The 16,133-nt window shown below is 29.2% G+C and overlaps 3 protein-coding genes and 1 long non-coding RNA gene across 8 annotated transcripts; 2 read left to right on the top strand and 2 right to left on the bottom strand.

Annotated features, from left to right (window-relative positions):
• Positions 1-306: 306 nt before the first annotated feature.
• LOC100646783 (SRSF protein kinase 3) lies at positions 307-8,067 on the top strand. Of its 2 annotated transcripts, none has more exons than XM_003396613.4 (6): positions 307-995; positions 1,317-1,530; positions 1,611-1,926; positions 2,084-2,662; positions 2,735-3,029; positions 3,110-8,067. In XM_003396613.4, exons 1-6 carry the CDS (start codon positions 775-777, stop codon positions 3,399-3,401), a joined length of 1,917 nt encoding a protein of 638 aa, XP_003396661.2. In that variant the 5' UTR covers positions 307-774; the 3' UTR covers positions 3,402-8,067. The 2 variants fall into 2 exon arrangements, with proteins under 2 accessions (XP_003396661.2, XP_048263034.1); XM_048407077.1 differs by having other exon boundaries at positions 308-995; positions 1,335-1,530.
• Positions 8,068-9,167: 1,100 nt separating this feature from the next.
• On the bottom strand, positions 9,168-12,443 carry LOC100648675 (sodium/hydrogen exchanger 8). The gene is made up of 5 exons (XM_048407076.1): positions 10,975-12,443; positions 10,710-10,879; positions 10,263-10,634; positions 9,864-10,195; positions 9,168-9,414 (listed from the first exon to the last, which is right to left on the bottom strand). Exons 1-5 carry the CDS (start codon positions 12,260-12,262, stop codon positions 9,390-9,392), a joined length of 2,187 nt encoding a protein of 728 aa, XP_048263033.1. The 5' UTR covers positions 12,263-12,443; the 3' UTR covers positions 9,168-9,389.
• A 184-nt stretch (positions 12,444-12,627) lies between these two features.
• LOC125385378 lies at positions 12,628-13,169 on the top strand. The gene is made up of 2 exons (XR_007224553.1): positions 12,628-12,769; positions 12,875-13,169. It is a non-coding gene; the product is annotated as an uncharacterized LOC125385378 (long non-coding RNA).
• On the bottom strand, positions 12,966-15,433 carry LOC100646659 (2-(3-amino-3-carboxypropyl)histidine synthase subunit 2). Of its 4 annotated transcripts, none has more exons than XM_048407083.1 (6): positions 15,415-15,433; positions 14,962-15,068; positions 14,375-14,708; positions 13,820-14,301; positions 13,452-13,746; positions 12,966-13,372 (listed from the first exon to the last, which is right to left on the bottom strand). In XM_048407083.1, the coding sequence occupies exons 2-6, from the start codon at positions 15,064-15,066 to the stop codon at positions 13,203-13,205; spliced, it is 1,386 nt and encodes a 461-aa protein (XP_048263040.1). In that variant the 5' UTR covers positions 15,067-15,068; positions 15,415-15,433; the 3' UTR covers positions 12,966-13,202. The 4 variants fall into 4 exon arrangements, with proteins under 4 accessions (XP_048263040.1, XP_012165715.2, XP_012165714.2 ...); XM_012310325.3 differs by lacking the exon at positions 15,415-15,433 and adding an exon at positions 15,191-15,326; XM_012310324.3 differs by lacking the exon at positions 15,415-15,433 and adding an exon at positions 15,151-15,241.
• Between the last annotated feature and the right edge of the window lie 700 nt (positions 15,434-16,133).

The following is a 16,133-nucleotide window of genomic DNA, read 5'->3' as shown; positions in this document are numbered from 1 at the left end:
CCATACTATTAATAGTTATCTAATTTTTTTTATATAGAAACTATTTATATAGATAAACATAGAAATTATTTTATACATAAATGATTTCTTATATAAGATCTTAATCCGAGCATAATGAAAAAATACAGAAGAATTTTATACAAAATATAAAAGATTAATTTAAATATATTTCGTATAATGTGCTTCTATTGACTATATATGTGTTAATTATAATTGGTATGTTATCGTTATATAATATGATACTAGGTAATATTAAACATTATTTTTGATTGGCTGCGATGTGATTGATACATTATTCATCGAAACGTGTTTCAAGTTTCACCAAAGGAAACCTTAAGCTAAGTACAGAGTACTCTATGAATTTCATCAAAGGATAGAATAGAGACTTTAGAATAACCGAAGCATCAGAAACTATAAAATAATTATTTAGAGGCTTTAGATCGAATTGGAAGCTCGATTCCTACCACGGAATAGAAAAATATACTGAATTATCGAGTAACAAGCATTAACGAAGGGAGAAGTAGGAGATTGTGAGTGGGCGGGGGCGGCCATACTCAAACAACCGCCGAACGAAGTGCGCGGCACAGCGCAGAAATGAGACGATAATAAACCGCATCATAATCATATCGTTCGTAAACCCGGGGTGGGTGACGGTAACGGGTGTAAGTGCCTCCATTGAAACGAAAAATTACGGAAGGAAGCGAAGACGAAAGTGTGAGAAGTGTTAAAGAAAGAGACGAAAGCGGCCCGACGAATCGAGGTGCAGAGAACGGTATGAGTGCAAAGACAGACGTGAACAGGCGAGTCCTAGCGATTCAGGCCAAAAAAAAAAGGCACAAGCCAAGTAAGCGAAAAGGAAAGGGTAACGCTCAAGATGAATCAGAAGCATCAGGAGCTCAATGCTCGAAAGCATCGGCTACTCAACAAGGACAAGGATCGGGTTTCTATCAGGATGCTTCTGCACAGAGACCATATTCCAGTGACAATGGAAACAGGTATCTGAGTTTCTTTAATATGTCATTTTATTCTACTATGTTGATACTATTCTCACTGTCATTTTGTTATTTATTTAAATGTCGTTGATATGATATGAAAGTTCCATCAAACTTTCTATCAAAATCATTTTTACATGGCAACGTGGATAAATTTTATCATTCGATAACTCTTGCGAAAAATAATAAATATTTTTATTATGGAATAATTTAATTTAGAAACTTTTATCTGTTGAAATCCCCATGAAAATTTTTGAAAGCAGTCTGTAGTCTTTTATTTTTTGATTCGACTTGCTCCCTACCTTTCCTAACTGGAACTTACAGATTGGAACCATGTCATAGCTCAAGTAACGAAACAATGGAGGATGGTGATGAAGTATACAGTAGTGAGGATGAAGAACAAGAGGACAGTAGTGACTATTGTAAAGGAGGATATCATCCTGTTAAAATAGGAGATTTATTCTTAAATCGTTATCATGTAACTCGTAAACTTGGTTGGGGTCATTTCTCAACAGTCTGGCTTTGTTGGGATTTACAGGTATATATCTAATTTATAATAAAAGGCATTTTTTTGTTCGGTAAAATTATAAGTGGAATGTTCTAAAATGTGTTCCTCAGGATAAACGATTTGTGGCACTTAAAGTCGTCAAATCTGCATCTCATTTTACTGAAACTGCATTGGATGAAATTAAATTATTAAAAGATGTGCGTGATATAGATCCCAGTGATCCTAAACGCAATAAAACCGTCCAGTTACTCAATGACTTCAAGATCAGTGGCATTAATGGTTTGCATGTTTGCATGGTATTTGAAGTGCTTGGGCATAATCTTTTAAAATTGATCATCAAATCCAACTATAGAGGAATTCCAAGAAACAATGTTAAACGTATCATCAGACAAGTTCTTGAAGGTCTTGATTATCTACACAATAAATGTAAGATTTTTTTAATGAAAACCGTGTTTAGTATTTAATATTACAATACTAGATACAATTTGTGTCAATAGGTTATTCTAACATGATTTAAATTTGAAATATTTAACATTATTATCATAGGAATTAATTACTAGCATAAAATACTTTTCTTTTTTAGGTAAAATTATTCATACAGACATCAAACCCGAAAATGTCCTTGTTTGTGTTGATGAAGCTTATATAAGAAAATTGGCTTGTGAAGCTACAGAATTACATTCACTTGGAATGAAGTTGCCAGTATCTTTAATCTCAACTGCACCAAAGGAATTCCAAGAACCTACTCCTAATTCTAAAATGTCAAAAAATAAAAAGAAAAAGCTTAAGAAGAAAGCGAAGCGTCAAAATGAATTATTAAAGAAACAAATGGAACAAATAGAAGAACTTGAAGAACAAGATAAACTTGCAAATAGTACAAGAGCAAATGGAGAATTAGAAACAAATAGTCCAGATCAAGACATAAATACAGAAAGTATAGAAGATAATACTGAAAGCAAAGGTTCACCTGATATTTCAGAACCATCTGCACCTTCATTACACATAAATGGTGTAGATAGTTTAACAGTTGAAGAGAAAGCAGAAAATCAATTACCTCAACAACCTGAAAAAATGGAAAATACAAACTCATGTGACATAGAGAAGAATTGTGGTGAAGAAGTACATTCACCTGATCATGACGATGCAGATGAGTGTAGTGAAGGTAAAATTTATGGTACTATATTATATAACTTATAAATAATTACAATAACTTTACATTTATTATTTTTTATAGGTCGCAATTTACATCCACCTGAAAGTAAGCAATTGAAAAGAGCATCTGTAGCTCCTTTAGATCCTGCCCTAGTAGAATGTGATGTTGAAGTAAAAATAGCAGATCTTGGTAATGCATGTTGGGTCTACAGAAAATTTACAGATGATATTCAAACTCGTCAGTATAGATCATTAGAAGTGTTATTAGGATCTGGATATGATACATCTGCAGATATATGGTCCACTGCCTGTATGGCATTTGAACTAGCGACTGGTGATTATCTCTTTGAACCACATAGTGGTAATTATTACTGCAGGTAAAGCATCATCTCTTTTGTAATTGTTTAAAATTATTTATTAGTATCATTATAAAATACATTTTGCTTCTTTATTACAGAGACGAAGATCATTTAGCACATATTATTGAATTGCTTGGAGAAATACCAAGACATATTGCTCTTTCTGGCAAAAACTCAAAAATGTACTTTAATAAGAAAGGTGAACTGAAACGGATTACTGGACTAAAACCTTGGGGACTGTACGAGGTGCTCACAGAAAAGTACGATTGGTCGCCAAGAGAAGCGCGCGAGTTTGAAGAGTTCCTAACTCCGATGCTAGCGTTTGACCCGAGTATGCGAGCTACAGCAGCAGAGTGCCTGAAGCATCCGTGGCTGAAAATCAAAAAGTGATCATTTTTTTTATCGTTTTATCTTTAAATTCTTCAACACAACTACACTTCTACCATCCTGATGTAATTATACATATGTCGGGAGTGTGACAAGAGGCAACGACCGACAATGGTCAGATTCTTTCGCATTATACATATAGCTTTATTTTTGTGTGACGAGTGTATCACCACTGAAAACGCACAGCATAAAATTATTTAATATTTAATATTATAATATTATTATAATATACATACATAATGTAATAATGTTATAATATTTAATATTATAGAATGCAAAATTATTAAAAATATATTTTATAAATTATAATTTAGAAACGATTTTTACCTTTTTTAGCTGTTGGTAATTTTGATTATCATTTACGTCCATGTGATTATGACTAATTTCATACAGCAAGGGAGATATTTAATATTGGGACAATTGGAAAAGAAAGAACTTGCTACATTCCACCAAATTCCAATATTTGCTGCAGTTGAGTATGCTTCTAATTGTAACACTCTCGACGATGGCTGCCTACTTGTGTATTTATAAATTTGTTAAATCATGTTTTTCATTTAGTATAATGCTATCTTAAATTAAAATTTCGTAGTACTTTATTATTTTACATGGTCATCGTTATATTATCCTTTATACTAGTTGTCACTTAATTTATAAAATATCCCAAGAGTCATGGGACCTACTCATAATGTACTTTAAGAAAGGACAGGCCCATTGTTGTATTATAACGAATATTGAAATTTTCATTAAAATATTTCTTTTTCATTAAATTGATTATTCGAAATTTACTGATAGCAGGTTTTTTCTCTGTGATCTCTCCTTGTGCTTAATTAGTGTGTGTTCAGAAAAAAAAATATAATAATCATTACTATCATTGTCTCTATACTGATTAAAAAGATACTCATAACACATACCGGAACGTGTATTTAAGGAACTGAATCTTTGTACAAATTCAATGAATGCAGAAATACATATATTGTTAGTATAATTAAGAGTTGGTCGCCAGATTCTTGGTAAAACAACAGATATGTTTCGGAATAAGACAGTGCATACTTTATTCAATTACAGTAAATAAACCAGAGGAAAGGATTCGAGCTTGTAGTAATATACAGTAATCTTACAATAATTATAAATTTTAACTATCACATAAATAATAAATTTATAAATATCAAAAAATGAATTTGTAATGGAATTATTGCAAATGCATATACACTGTCGGATTTCGAACAATAACCGAGGCATTCAATATTTGTGGTATATATTTTCGTTCACTTTTATTTATTATACATTTCTTTATACTGCTGAGAAGCGTGTATCATATACATATTGTACAATTACGAAAAAGGGAGACTAGTTTCTACATCATGACTGAAATTTCGGTAAACATAAAATAACCACGGTAAAGGAGATACGATGTTAAGTTCTGCGCGACCTTCTTTACTTCGAGCTATTGACTGATTATTAAGCTCTCTGCCGATAAATTGTCTTCTATTTTATAATGAAGATAGCGAAACAGTACGATCATTGAACTAGTGAACATTCAACATCACAAATATATTTGTGTTGTTGAATTCTGTTTATGCTTCCAAACGAATGTTCTGTTTCGCTGTGTCTGCCAATTTAAAATCATTTCATCATAAAAAAACTGAGTAGTTAAAAAGCATTTTGAATGAAACTGGTGGAGATGCGTATGAAAAGGACAGTTATTATTAACTACGTTTCATTAGTTGAGAATATATTTATTCCGGGTAAAAGAGGAAAATAATTACTTAAAGTAAGCTATTTAAATATAGTTACGTTTATTTTTGTTAAGAGTTTATAAATCGATGAGTCTTAAAAAGAGACTACTCTAGTAGTTCAATCCATAATTCACTTTAACATTTAATATTCATACTTTCGAAAAATGAAAGGAAAGATATGGGATTGTTGCTGTTGACTTTTACAATATTTAAGAGAGATACATAATTCAGATCGTAAGAATATTTGTTTTATTTTATTTTATTTCTATGCATATCCTTAACGAAAATGCCTCTTCTACCTGTACTGTGATTGATGAAATTCAAGCTTTTCATTTCACATTATCGTACTTGCTTAACTATCCCCGTGTAATCATGTGATCCCACCGTAATTATGATCTTGGGACTGATGATAGCAATCGTGTTGAATTTGTACAGTACGCAACCGAAGTTATCGTAGTTATATACACCGATATTATTTTACGAAACGCGGCCAGTGAAATCCGGAAACAGTGCAGTAAATAACAAGGACACAAGGAATTGCATGGAAGAATCTTTTCCAAAGTACATCTCGAATTTTGCACGGCCGTCCTTCTAGCTGATGACTGGTAACCGATCATCATGTATTTCTATGTTGTTAATGATAATTCTCATTTTGATGAAGAACAATGTATAATACAATGTATGTTATCAAGCGAGGAGGATCTTCAAAAACGAATGATAATTTGCAATTATGCAACAATCATGTTGTATAATAAGCAAATGATTGGTTTTTTTTAGTAACGGTTCAACGGATTTCAACGACATGCGATTTCACCGCGTAGCCGCACATTACGATTATACATACCGAAATATACATATAAATATATAAATATATATATATAAATATATATATATATATATATATATATATATATATATATATAGATAGATATACATATATACATAGAATAAATCGAATGACAATTTATGTAGGTGTGATTCGCTGCTTGGCGCTAGGATAGTTAGGATGAAATTAACATACATTAACAGCAAAAAATGTGTATAGCTTGATGTACGAGAGACCGCCCGCCCCCCTCGTTTCCCTCTAAGGTTTGAAGAAGTAACGTATTTATACATATATTAAAACTTGAAAGCTCGTTGCGCATCATTTTTTTTCTTTTTTTTTCTTATAATATATTATATAATTCCATAATAGAAGAACCACTTCTACGAGTATAGAACAAGAAAGATCAATGAAAAATTAAGCAAAGCCAAAGAGGCTTGTTTATACAGGGACCCAAATTTGAAACTTTTACAGATTTATGTTCCAGTCAGTAGATCTAATCATGCGCCATGTAGAGATATGACTGAACGATTAAAATTTATGCGCATTAATTATACATAGTGAGCTAAGTTCGATACAGGAAATCTAATTTTGTTCTTAAAATTCGTCTGAACTGGGTCTTCAAGAATCTTCACTATTACATGTTTCTTTCAATCTGCTATCGTTGGAATAAGATTCTTCGATCATAAAAAAACAAGAAAATAGTAAATGAATTATAAAAAATATTAACGCACTGAGGAGGAACAAGCAGTATCAGTATCAAGGAAATGTGTGTAAATGGAACATACAATGTGATTTTTTGTAATATTACAATGTTAAAAAACGTGGATCGGCAGATAAAGTTGTGGACTCGGAATGGAAATCTGATGTTTGATAAAATAAAAGAAAATAAATCTCACATGAACACCAAGTTATATTATGTAAATTGTGGCGTGTGTAACACACACGTATCTATGAGATATTGTAAATATTGAAATGGAATTGGGGATTTTACACATTTTTAGACCGAAGCGTCTGCATTAAAAAAAAATCTTCGATAAGTTTAGGGAAGTGCTTGAAAATCTACTCCAATGGATTATGCACGCTGTATAACGACCACTTAGTCAGATTATAATCCCTTGGAACATTTTCTGTAATAAATGGATACAATCGGGTATGATATTGTTTTACGAATTGATATATAGTCATAATGGTCATAGCGTTGTAGGATTATTTAACTCTGCATGCTTAGTCGATTGCTCGATGTTGTACATACACACATGTACTGTACTGAGCATTAATAAGGATATAACTATTGATAAAAATGCATATAGAAGCTCATGATATATGAAGATCCTTTTTAGAACTTTATTGGGTGATAATCCAATGCGTGAATAATATTTGAACAGAGAATATGTATAATTAAACTGACTGGAGCATTAGCAGAAAAGGAGGCAAGTGTGTTCTGCCATGCTTTCAGACAATACTTCATTAATCAAAAGGATAATAATATTTATCCTTGTATTAACGTTGGCTGAATAGAATTTAAATTGCCGTAATATCAAATAAAAAATAAATAACATAAAAACAAAAGATGTGCTCTTTATAAAAAGAAATGGTGCAAATTTTGCTCATTTTATCAATTTCGATCGTTCTAAAAATATCTTACATTGAATTTAAATTTCATGCAACGTTCATCACTGTATTTCCTATACTCGATGTGTTTTTGCACTAATAGAGGAAAGAAACGTATCATAAAATCAAAACTACTGTTTTCTATGCCTATATACATACATATTATACATTTACCTTCATACCACTATATCTTCATGATCAAAAGGAAATATCGTAAAAGATCAATTATAAGAAGGGTATTAGGAAATTGCAGCAAATTGTCGTTTTTAAAGACAAATATGCCTTATGCTCCAGTCAATCAATGTACAACCAGATGAGGCATAAGAAGTGTAGACATAATAAAGTAGAGATAATGATTCAAACAAATAAACGGATTTGATGTTTAGACGCTGCCTCCGTTATGTGCCCTGCCGCAGAAAAATAAGATAACAGACCCATGTACCCACCTTCCGAGATCGGTATATGATATTAAAAATAAATTCACATTAAAATAAAATTTACTGTATTTTTTTCTTTTATCTCCATATGGCCTTTGAAATCACTAAAAAAACTTTTTTCAGAATCAATGGTTTATTATACAAACTATATATTTCGAATTATTAATATCCTTATACATTAAGTGAGGTTTTAATTGCGAAAGTTATAGATTACAATTGAAAATATTTATCCCTAAATTGAAAAATATAACTATTCGATCTAACTATATTAAAATAATCGAATTTATTAGATAAATAAAATATTACAACATAAAAAATCAAGATATGCATCCACATATTGTGATTCATAATTGGTACGATATAAAAGAAATATGAAAGTAAAATACTTTCGTAAATTGTTATTATTGGAAAATTAAAAATTGTTTTTCTATTTTGGATATGAAATATAAGTAGTACAATCTAAAATTTATTTCGCAAATGGATCATATTATTAATTAATATTACATATAATAAAAACATATATTAAGATAAAAGAAAATATATATCTTTTATATCATACAAATTAAAATATAATACTTCACACATATATATTGTATGTACAAAATGTAATCATTTTATACACTGATACTTTAATAACATAATAGGGTATTTATAAATAGTATGATCAATAGTAAGCGACCTTGTGTGAATTTAGAATTATATGCTATTTTAAACATTAACTGTTACAGATTTTAGTGAAAAAATGGAATGTATAAATACCCTATAGTAATATATCTTTATGTATTATATATGTATATACACAGATAAAAAATATGTTATTTTATATAATTCACAAAGAACTAGTTACTTAAACAAAATTTTAATCGTCAAACTGATATTCGCACTAAATAATTAAAATCTCTGTCTTAAATTAATCTATATTTTTATGAAATTATACTTATACTTCCTAATAAGTATATTTTTAGTGCCATGTGAATTTTATAATTCATACAAATATTTATTTTGCACGATATGCAGTATAACTATTTTATGATGTATATAATCTTTTGTGCAGAAATTTAAATATTTTTAAAAATATCACATTTCTCATTATTACATTATATTATTTAACCATCGTTAATCAAATCAACGTGAATTAAATACTTTTTTTCATCCATTACTTATAATATTACATAGTAATTTAAAAATTATAACATAAGTTTTTAAAGATGATCAACTGTATCATTGTTAATATAATGTAGGAATTTGTTATTTTTATACTTTCTCCAATATTAATGTAATGTCAATTTCTACAATATGACTTTGCAGGTATTTTTAACTGATGAAACAATTCATAAATTTATATATAATTTACTTGATACTAAATTTACTTGATCATTAATTAATCAGACCAATCCTCGTCCTCTCTGTAAATTAATAGCAATTAATGTTTCAAAATTTTAAATGATACCCCAACTCACCCCTCACCAACAATAAGCTTTGACAGCAAAGCAATATTTAGATGCCATATGATCTTCATTACTAAATTTTCATAACTATATAATAATCATAAGCTGTTCATTGAGCTAATAAATAATTTTTTTATTGATATACTTTCTTCTGAAATAATACCTTATTGTCGTAGACAATATTATTTCGTTGCAGTATAAATCAGAAAAAAGTGAGTTACAACCTTGGATTTTAAAATATTGTAGAAGAAAAAATTAAAACTATGCTCAGAATCACAGAAAATTTGTTCGTTAAATTGTAGCGAATGTCATTATTAAGGAAAGTTCATATACATTTACAATATAAGCAGAGCAATGACAGCACATTTAGCACATCACACAAAATGAATTAAATACTTAATATAGACCCATGACTTGGACGTCTTTTGCTTTGCTTTCCATGTATTTGATTCTGATTTTCCACGGACAAATTTATATTTAATTGTGCTGTTGACGCAGTTGTTACTTCATCATCTGATTCCATTGGACTAATTCGAATGGCTTGATACCATTGATTTGTTAAATCTGTCATTTGAGATTTACAATCTTTCAGTTCTTGCTGTGTAAACCTCCTTGTGAAAAAGGGGATAAAGAATTTTAGATCCCATCTTGCAAAACCACGAATACGGGACTGAAGAAAAGATACTTCAATCTCTTCTTCTGTAAGTTCTGATAAATGTTCAGAATCTATTGTTTGTCCCTAAAATACAAACATACACAAAATATAAATATCTTTTTTATATAAATATTTTTATATATAAACATACCCATTCTCTAGTTTTACTTAGTGAAATTTCTTTATCTTTTCTTTTCCTTCTACTATTACTCTTTTGCTTCTTTTCTGCTCTCAAAAATTTCAGTAATGGCATAGTAGAACCACCAAATATTAATGTTGTAAACAATACAATAATTAAAGTAGTGGTTATAATCACATGTCGTGTTTCATCACTAAAATCTAAATGCAATGATAAAGCATAAGAAATAGCACCACGTAAACCACTAAACCACATTATGAACATCATTTTTCTAGTAATCTGATGTTCCCGGAAACGATTTACAAGAAAAGCTAAAGGGAAGATATTTGCAGCTCTTCCAATCAGACATAAAACTATAGACCATATAACCAATGCTGGTTCAACCTACAATCGATAATCAGTATTAATATAAAATATATTATGGAAATTAAATGTAAATCTTATATCATATTACTTTACCCTATGTCTGAAACTAAACAAAGCTAATCCTAGATATGCAAATACACAAGTTTCAGCAATAAACGCTAAAGTTCTCATAGTTTGTTGCATTGTAATTTGAGTAACAGTTGATAAATTGAAATGTGTATAATGTGACATTACAATCCCATTAAATAAAATTGCCATAATACCTGCAACAATTTATCATATTTAACTATTAAATTATTTACTTATCTTAATTTATTTATTTCATCTTTACATTAAATTTAAAAATTCATGTTCGTACCAGACAGTTGTATGCCTTCTGCCAAAACATAAGGTGCATAAGTAAATACCAACATAAGTCCAAATTCAAGAGAGGGATTTTTTCTGAGATCCACATGTTTAAGTAATAAAGCACTTATGAGAGCAAAAACAACTCCAATGCCAGCAGAGGCAAAAAACATAAGACAAAATCTATTTAAGCCAAGTATAATGGCCTCACTGGTAGTTGTTGCATTATTGGACTCCAACACAGATGTAGTTAATACAATTGAAATGGCATCATTTAATATAGACTCACCGAAAACTAACATATTTAATACTGGATCTACTTCTAAAGCATGAAATATAGCTACAGTAGCAACAGGATCTACTGCTGATATCAATGATCCAAATGCAAAACTTTCAACAAAACTAAGTTTATATGCTACCTGTGCTAATCCCAACAAATAAATTCCAGCTCCAATAACAAATGCAGATATTGCTGTTCCAAATATAGCAAAAACTAAAATACTACCAATATTTTGAAAGAAATTTCCTTTGTGTAAATTATATCCTGATTCAAATATAATAGGTGGAAGAAGTACGAGAAAAAATGCAGTTGGAGAAAAGGCTTCTTCTTTTCTCCAATTAGCTATATTTTGATTTGACATGAGATTTATAATCATACCAATAGCTCCCCCCAAGAAAACAATTACCACAGACTCTGGTAGATATTGAAAATTTGTTTGTAACATAAGATGTATAAGTAAAATACCTAAAGCTAAAACACAGAGGACAAAAAATATGGACATAGAACTATTATGTTCTTCTTCTGCAGATCCCTTATCGGGTAATACTGGTTCTGCTGGCACAACTGTTGTTGTACTTGTGTTTGTTACATTACTAGTATCTGGATTTTGTGATGGAATTGTGAAATCTGACATATTGTTCCCATTTTTATCATTAATAATAGTTGTAGATATTATATTAACTTTTTCTGTTGTTTGATTAATATCACGATCTGGTCGAACTGAGGTTGTAAGTACATTTTGAGATGTATTTATTATATTTGAAGTAGTAGCATTCAATTTTAAATTATTGCTATCAGAATTTTCTGATGTATGCGATTCTATTGATACATCAGTACTTATCTTTGTTGGCGTGAAATGTTTTAATACGATATTTGTACTGTCCAATGTGATATTTTCGTGCTTGAGGTTAGAAACCTCTTGCGCATTTGACACTATAGCCCACACATTAAAACCAAAAAATATAATATAAATTATAAAACTTTTATAAAAGAGTTTATTACTAATTGAATAAAACTTCATTTTTTAAATATTTTCGTCACTTAGATGTACATTTCTCTGGTTATGTTTAACATTGCAATGACAGCTGATTCAGATTATTTCAATATCTCGTTACGTGCTTACGTCATACATTGAACACGTGTTTCAACTTCAATCATAGACATATACAGATATACTACGCATTTCCGTAAAACGTAATGTAACGCTGTCGGTAAGAGGCAGTGAAGGTAACCCAGCAATGAGAGAACAATATTGTGGCTATTCCTTTCTCTCTTTAATGAATATTTTGATGGGGGAAGAAAAGGGAGAAAATAGGGGAAGAGCTTATGTCGTAGACAGTGTACGGCGGGTCGCTCCTTTATTGTTCTCCCCACTTTTTGCACAATGCGAAAGAGAGCGCGATACTTCCTGGCGATTCCGGTACTATCTGTGCCCTTCAATGTGGTCTTCAGATCGCACATAAGAACACGTAGTCTATCTGTATAAGTCTATGATTTCGACAGGAAAATTTATACAGACTCATAAAACGTAAATTAACAAAAAATGTTTCATATAAACTATGTTATTTTTTAATACTGTTTCAGATAAATTAATAAAGAACGGAGTAAAATTTAAAAAAATTAACTCTTTCAGGAACGAATGCTTTTTGTCATTTTTAATCAGTGCATTAACACTTTTTATCTGATTTTTTGTAAACAAGACAATGGATTAAAATTAGGACCGATTTTTTCGAAAATAAATAGATTCATCGTTTAATTAATTAACAATTTGTCAAAATACATAGTTAAGCATAGAAAGTTATAGTTTAAGCAGTTATGGTTAAGCATAGGAAACATAAAGTATGTGAAAGGGTTAATTATATCACCAACACTCGTGTGTAAAGATTAAAGAAATTAAACAACATTCTTTCTCTTGAAAAGAACACCAATCTAGAGTATAGAAATTATTATATTTATTATGTTCATTCATTATTATCTTCTCGGGAAATAGGCTCGTTTTCATAGCAACTTGGTAATCCACAGCGGCCAATTTCTGCTGCATGTACTGCATCTTTGCCTAATCTTTGTTCAACTCCTTTCCACGATCTATTATATAAAAATTCTGCTCCTGCTTTGCCAATTGCAACAACATCTAAGTCCATTAAAATAATGGTATTAGACAAAATATGCTTTATTGTAATTTGTTGATATCTTTTAAAACATGTAAATACCTGATGAATTATTAATTGCTAGAGCATTCATCTTGTCAGTACATGGAATATTTTCATCACAGTTTCTAAGTTCACCAGTAATTAAAGAAACATCTGAATCTGTTGATGGTTTAAAATCAACATAATTCACTCCTCCAGGAAGTATTTGTCTAAAATCCATACAATATTGTGTATAACATTCCCTTGAACTATTAAATGCCAATTCTACTTCATAGGGCATTAATAGTGGCTTTAAGAATTCTCTAGAATCAAATATTTCACTTTCGGGGCATGTTATTACAACAAAAGCATCGATCTGAAAAGATAAAATACATTGTTACCCATATTAGCAATGTATTTAATACTTCAAATAACATTGTTCAACATACCTCAGGAAAATTAGCAAGTTTTGTTGGATTTATTTTACCAACACTTAAAATATAAGATTTTTTCTTTTTTTCTTTTATGATGTTTTTAACCATTGTTATTATTTTAAGATAATCTTTAATACCTAGAGTAGCCACAACTATGCCAACAACTCTAGCATCTTTTAATTTCTCAACTACAAATCTTCTTCTTTTTAACCATGGTGTATTTAAAATTTCATATTCAACAATGCTATTATTTTCAAAATAGTACCATTTTTTTGCAGAGATTGTCATTGCTAATCTAGTAAATGTGTTTCCACCATTTCCCAAGAAAAATGCTATATAATCTTCTATTTTATATTCCTTATCTAATTTAAAACATCTACCTAAGATTATCGTAGATGCATCATCTTTGACATCTGTGAATTCTACATTAGAGATACAGTTTAATGAAGTAAAGATTAAATTCTTATAAACAGCATTTAATATTTTACATATCTTTTCTGAAATAGAAACATATTTGTAAAAGTAATTGAATATATTAAATAAACATTTTTTTAGATTTGAGAAACTTACCAATTTTATGTGCATAAGCAATATCATAAAAAAATAAAATTTTTTCAGTCTGATCCACAAAATTTAATTTAAATTTACTAATAAGTTCTGATGTATCAATGTCTTGTTTGGGTAACACATGAAATACAGGTAAACGAGTAGTTGGATTTAGACAAGCGTGACCAAAATGTATTATGCTATCAGCATTAATATGCTGAGCAGCTATTTCATCAACACAACAATTACCATAAGAAGTATCTCCCAAAATATATACTTTCTTGTTGATACAGTTTTCCAAACGTAATGCAATTTCTACTGAATCTGGTAAAAGGTTATCAGGAAATTGTAGGCAGACCTAGAAATATAGAACACTTATCAAACTGATATTTGTAATATTTATAATTATGAACTTGACTACTTTCAATTGTAAATATATTCATGAAATATTATAATATATGTCAATATAATGACAGATACATCTAACCTCCAAATCGTGTTTTTAGCCTATTGGAAATATAGAAGAAAATTAAATATTTTATTAAAATTATATTATATGTCATATATTTCTAATTAATAAGAAAACTATCACAGAAATAAAGGACTCAAACCTTATTTAAATTACGCTCATTAATCCATTTACCACATTTTTCTACCTCGTAAGGATCATCTTTGCTAGTATCGTTCATTTTGTCTTCTATATTTCTATTAGTCATTTCTGAAATTATATCATTTCATATACTAATACACTAAATTGTATATAACAAAAATTGTTTACAAACAAATACATTTACATATACCATAAATCTATGAACGTATTGCATACACATGTATTCATACCTATTGTTAGTACTTAAATCATGTACACTTATACGACATGAAAAATCTGTATAGACCATATTCACCTATGTATACTGTGTATATTATATACTTAAAATGTAATAATATTCACAAAGATAATTATAAATTTGAAACTCTTTAACTCTTCAAATTATTTATTAAATACATTTTTGATGTCTTATTATGGTTTTAATTTTATAATATATATCTTTAATTTAACTTACCTGTAAAGTTGTTTTATATATTCTTTATAAATAATATATTTTCAATAAAATTGTAACTCACTAAAAATTAAATGTCAATGTTACTGAAGTTCTATGAGTTGAAATATTACATTAAGTTTTATAATTAAATTTGGTAATATTTTCATATATCCAATTGACGTTATTTCATTTCTATTAATTCAACAATTTTACATAACTAATGATTAAATACTTTAAGGTATCCATTAAAATATTCTGAAATAATTTTGATAATGTACATCTACAAGTAGAAAGCATTAATTTGAGACATGTTAGAAACTAAATAGTGTGTACTGTAATATAATTCCAACTAATTTTGTAATCTTTGGGATATATTAGAATATAGATACACGTAAAAATCATATAATTTAATATAGATTTTATGTGCCTCTATTAAAATACTATATAGTCCTGACAAGATAAAAAAGTTGACTGAACATTATCTTATAAGGCACCTAAACTTGTGATTGAAATCAATATTTCCATAATATTAGGAGAGGAATTGTTCACTACAAGATATTCATGATATTCAAAATCATGTAATTGATAATGCTAATTACATTTTATCGTATTAACCACTTGACTTCACTCTCGTCAGGCATCTCACATTACTGTGTAAACTTTTTAGTATTGGAAATCGAATATTCTGCTGCAAACTGAAATTTTAATTATAGACAAGGATAAAAATATTTTCATACACA

This window comes from Bombus terrestris, chromosome 7, assembly GCF_910591885.1.
Source record: "Bombus terrestris chromosome 7, iyBomTerr1.2, whole genome shotgun sequence".
In the NCBI taxonomy this organism is placed as follows: Eukaryota; Metazoa; Arthropoda; class Insecta; order Hymenoptera; family Apidae; genus Bombus; species Bombus terrestris.
The sequence above is the reverse complement of the archived record's forward strand: the minus strand, read 5'-3'. Positions and strand labels throughout refer to the sequence as shown.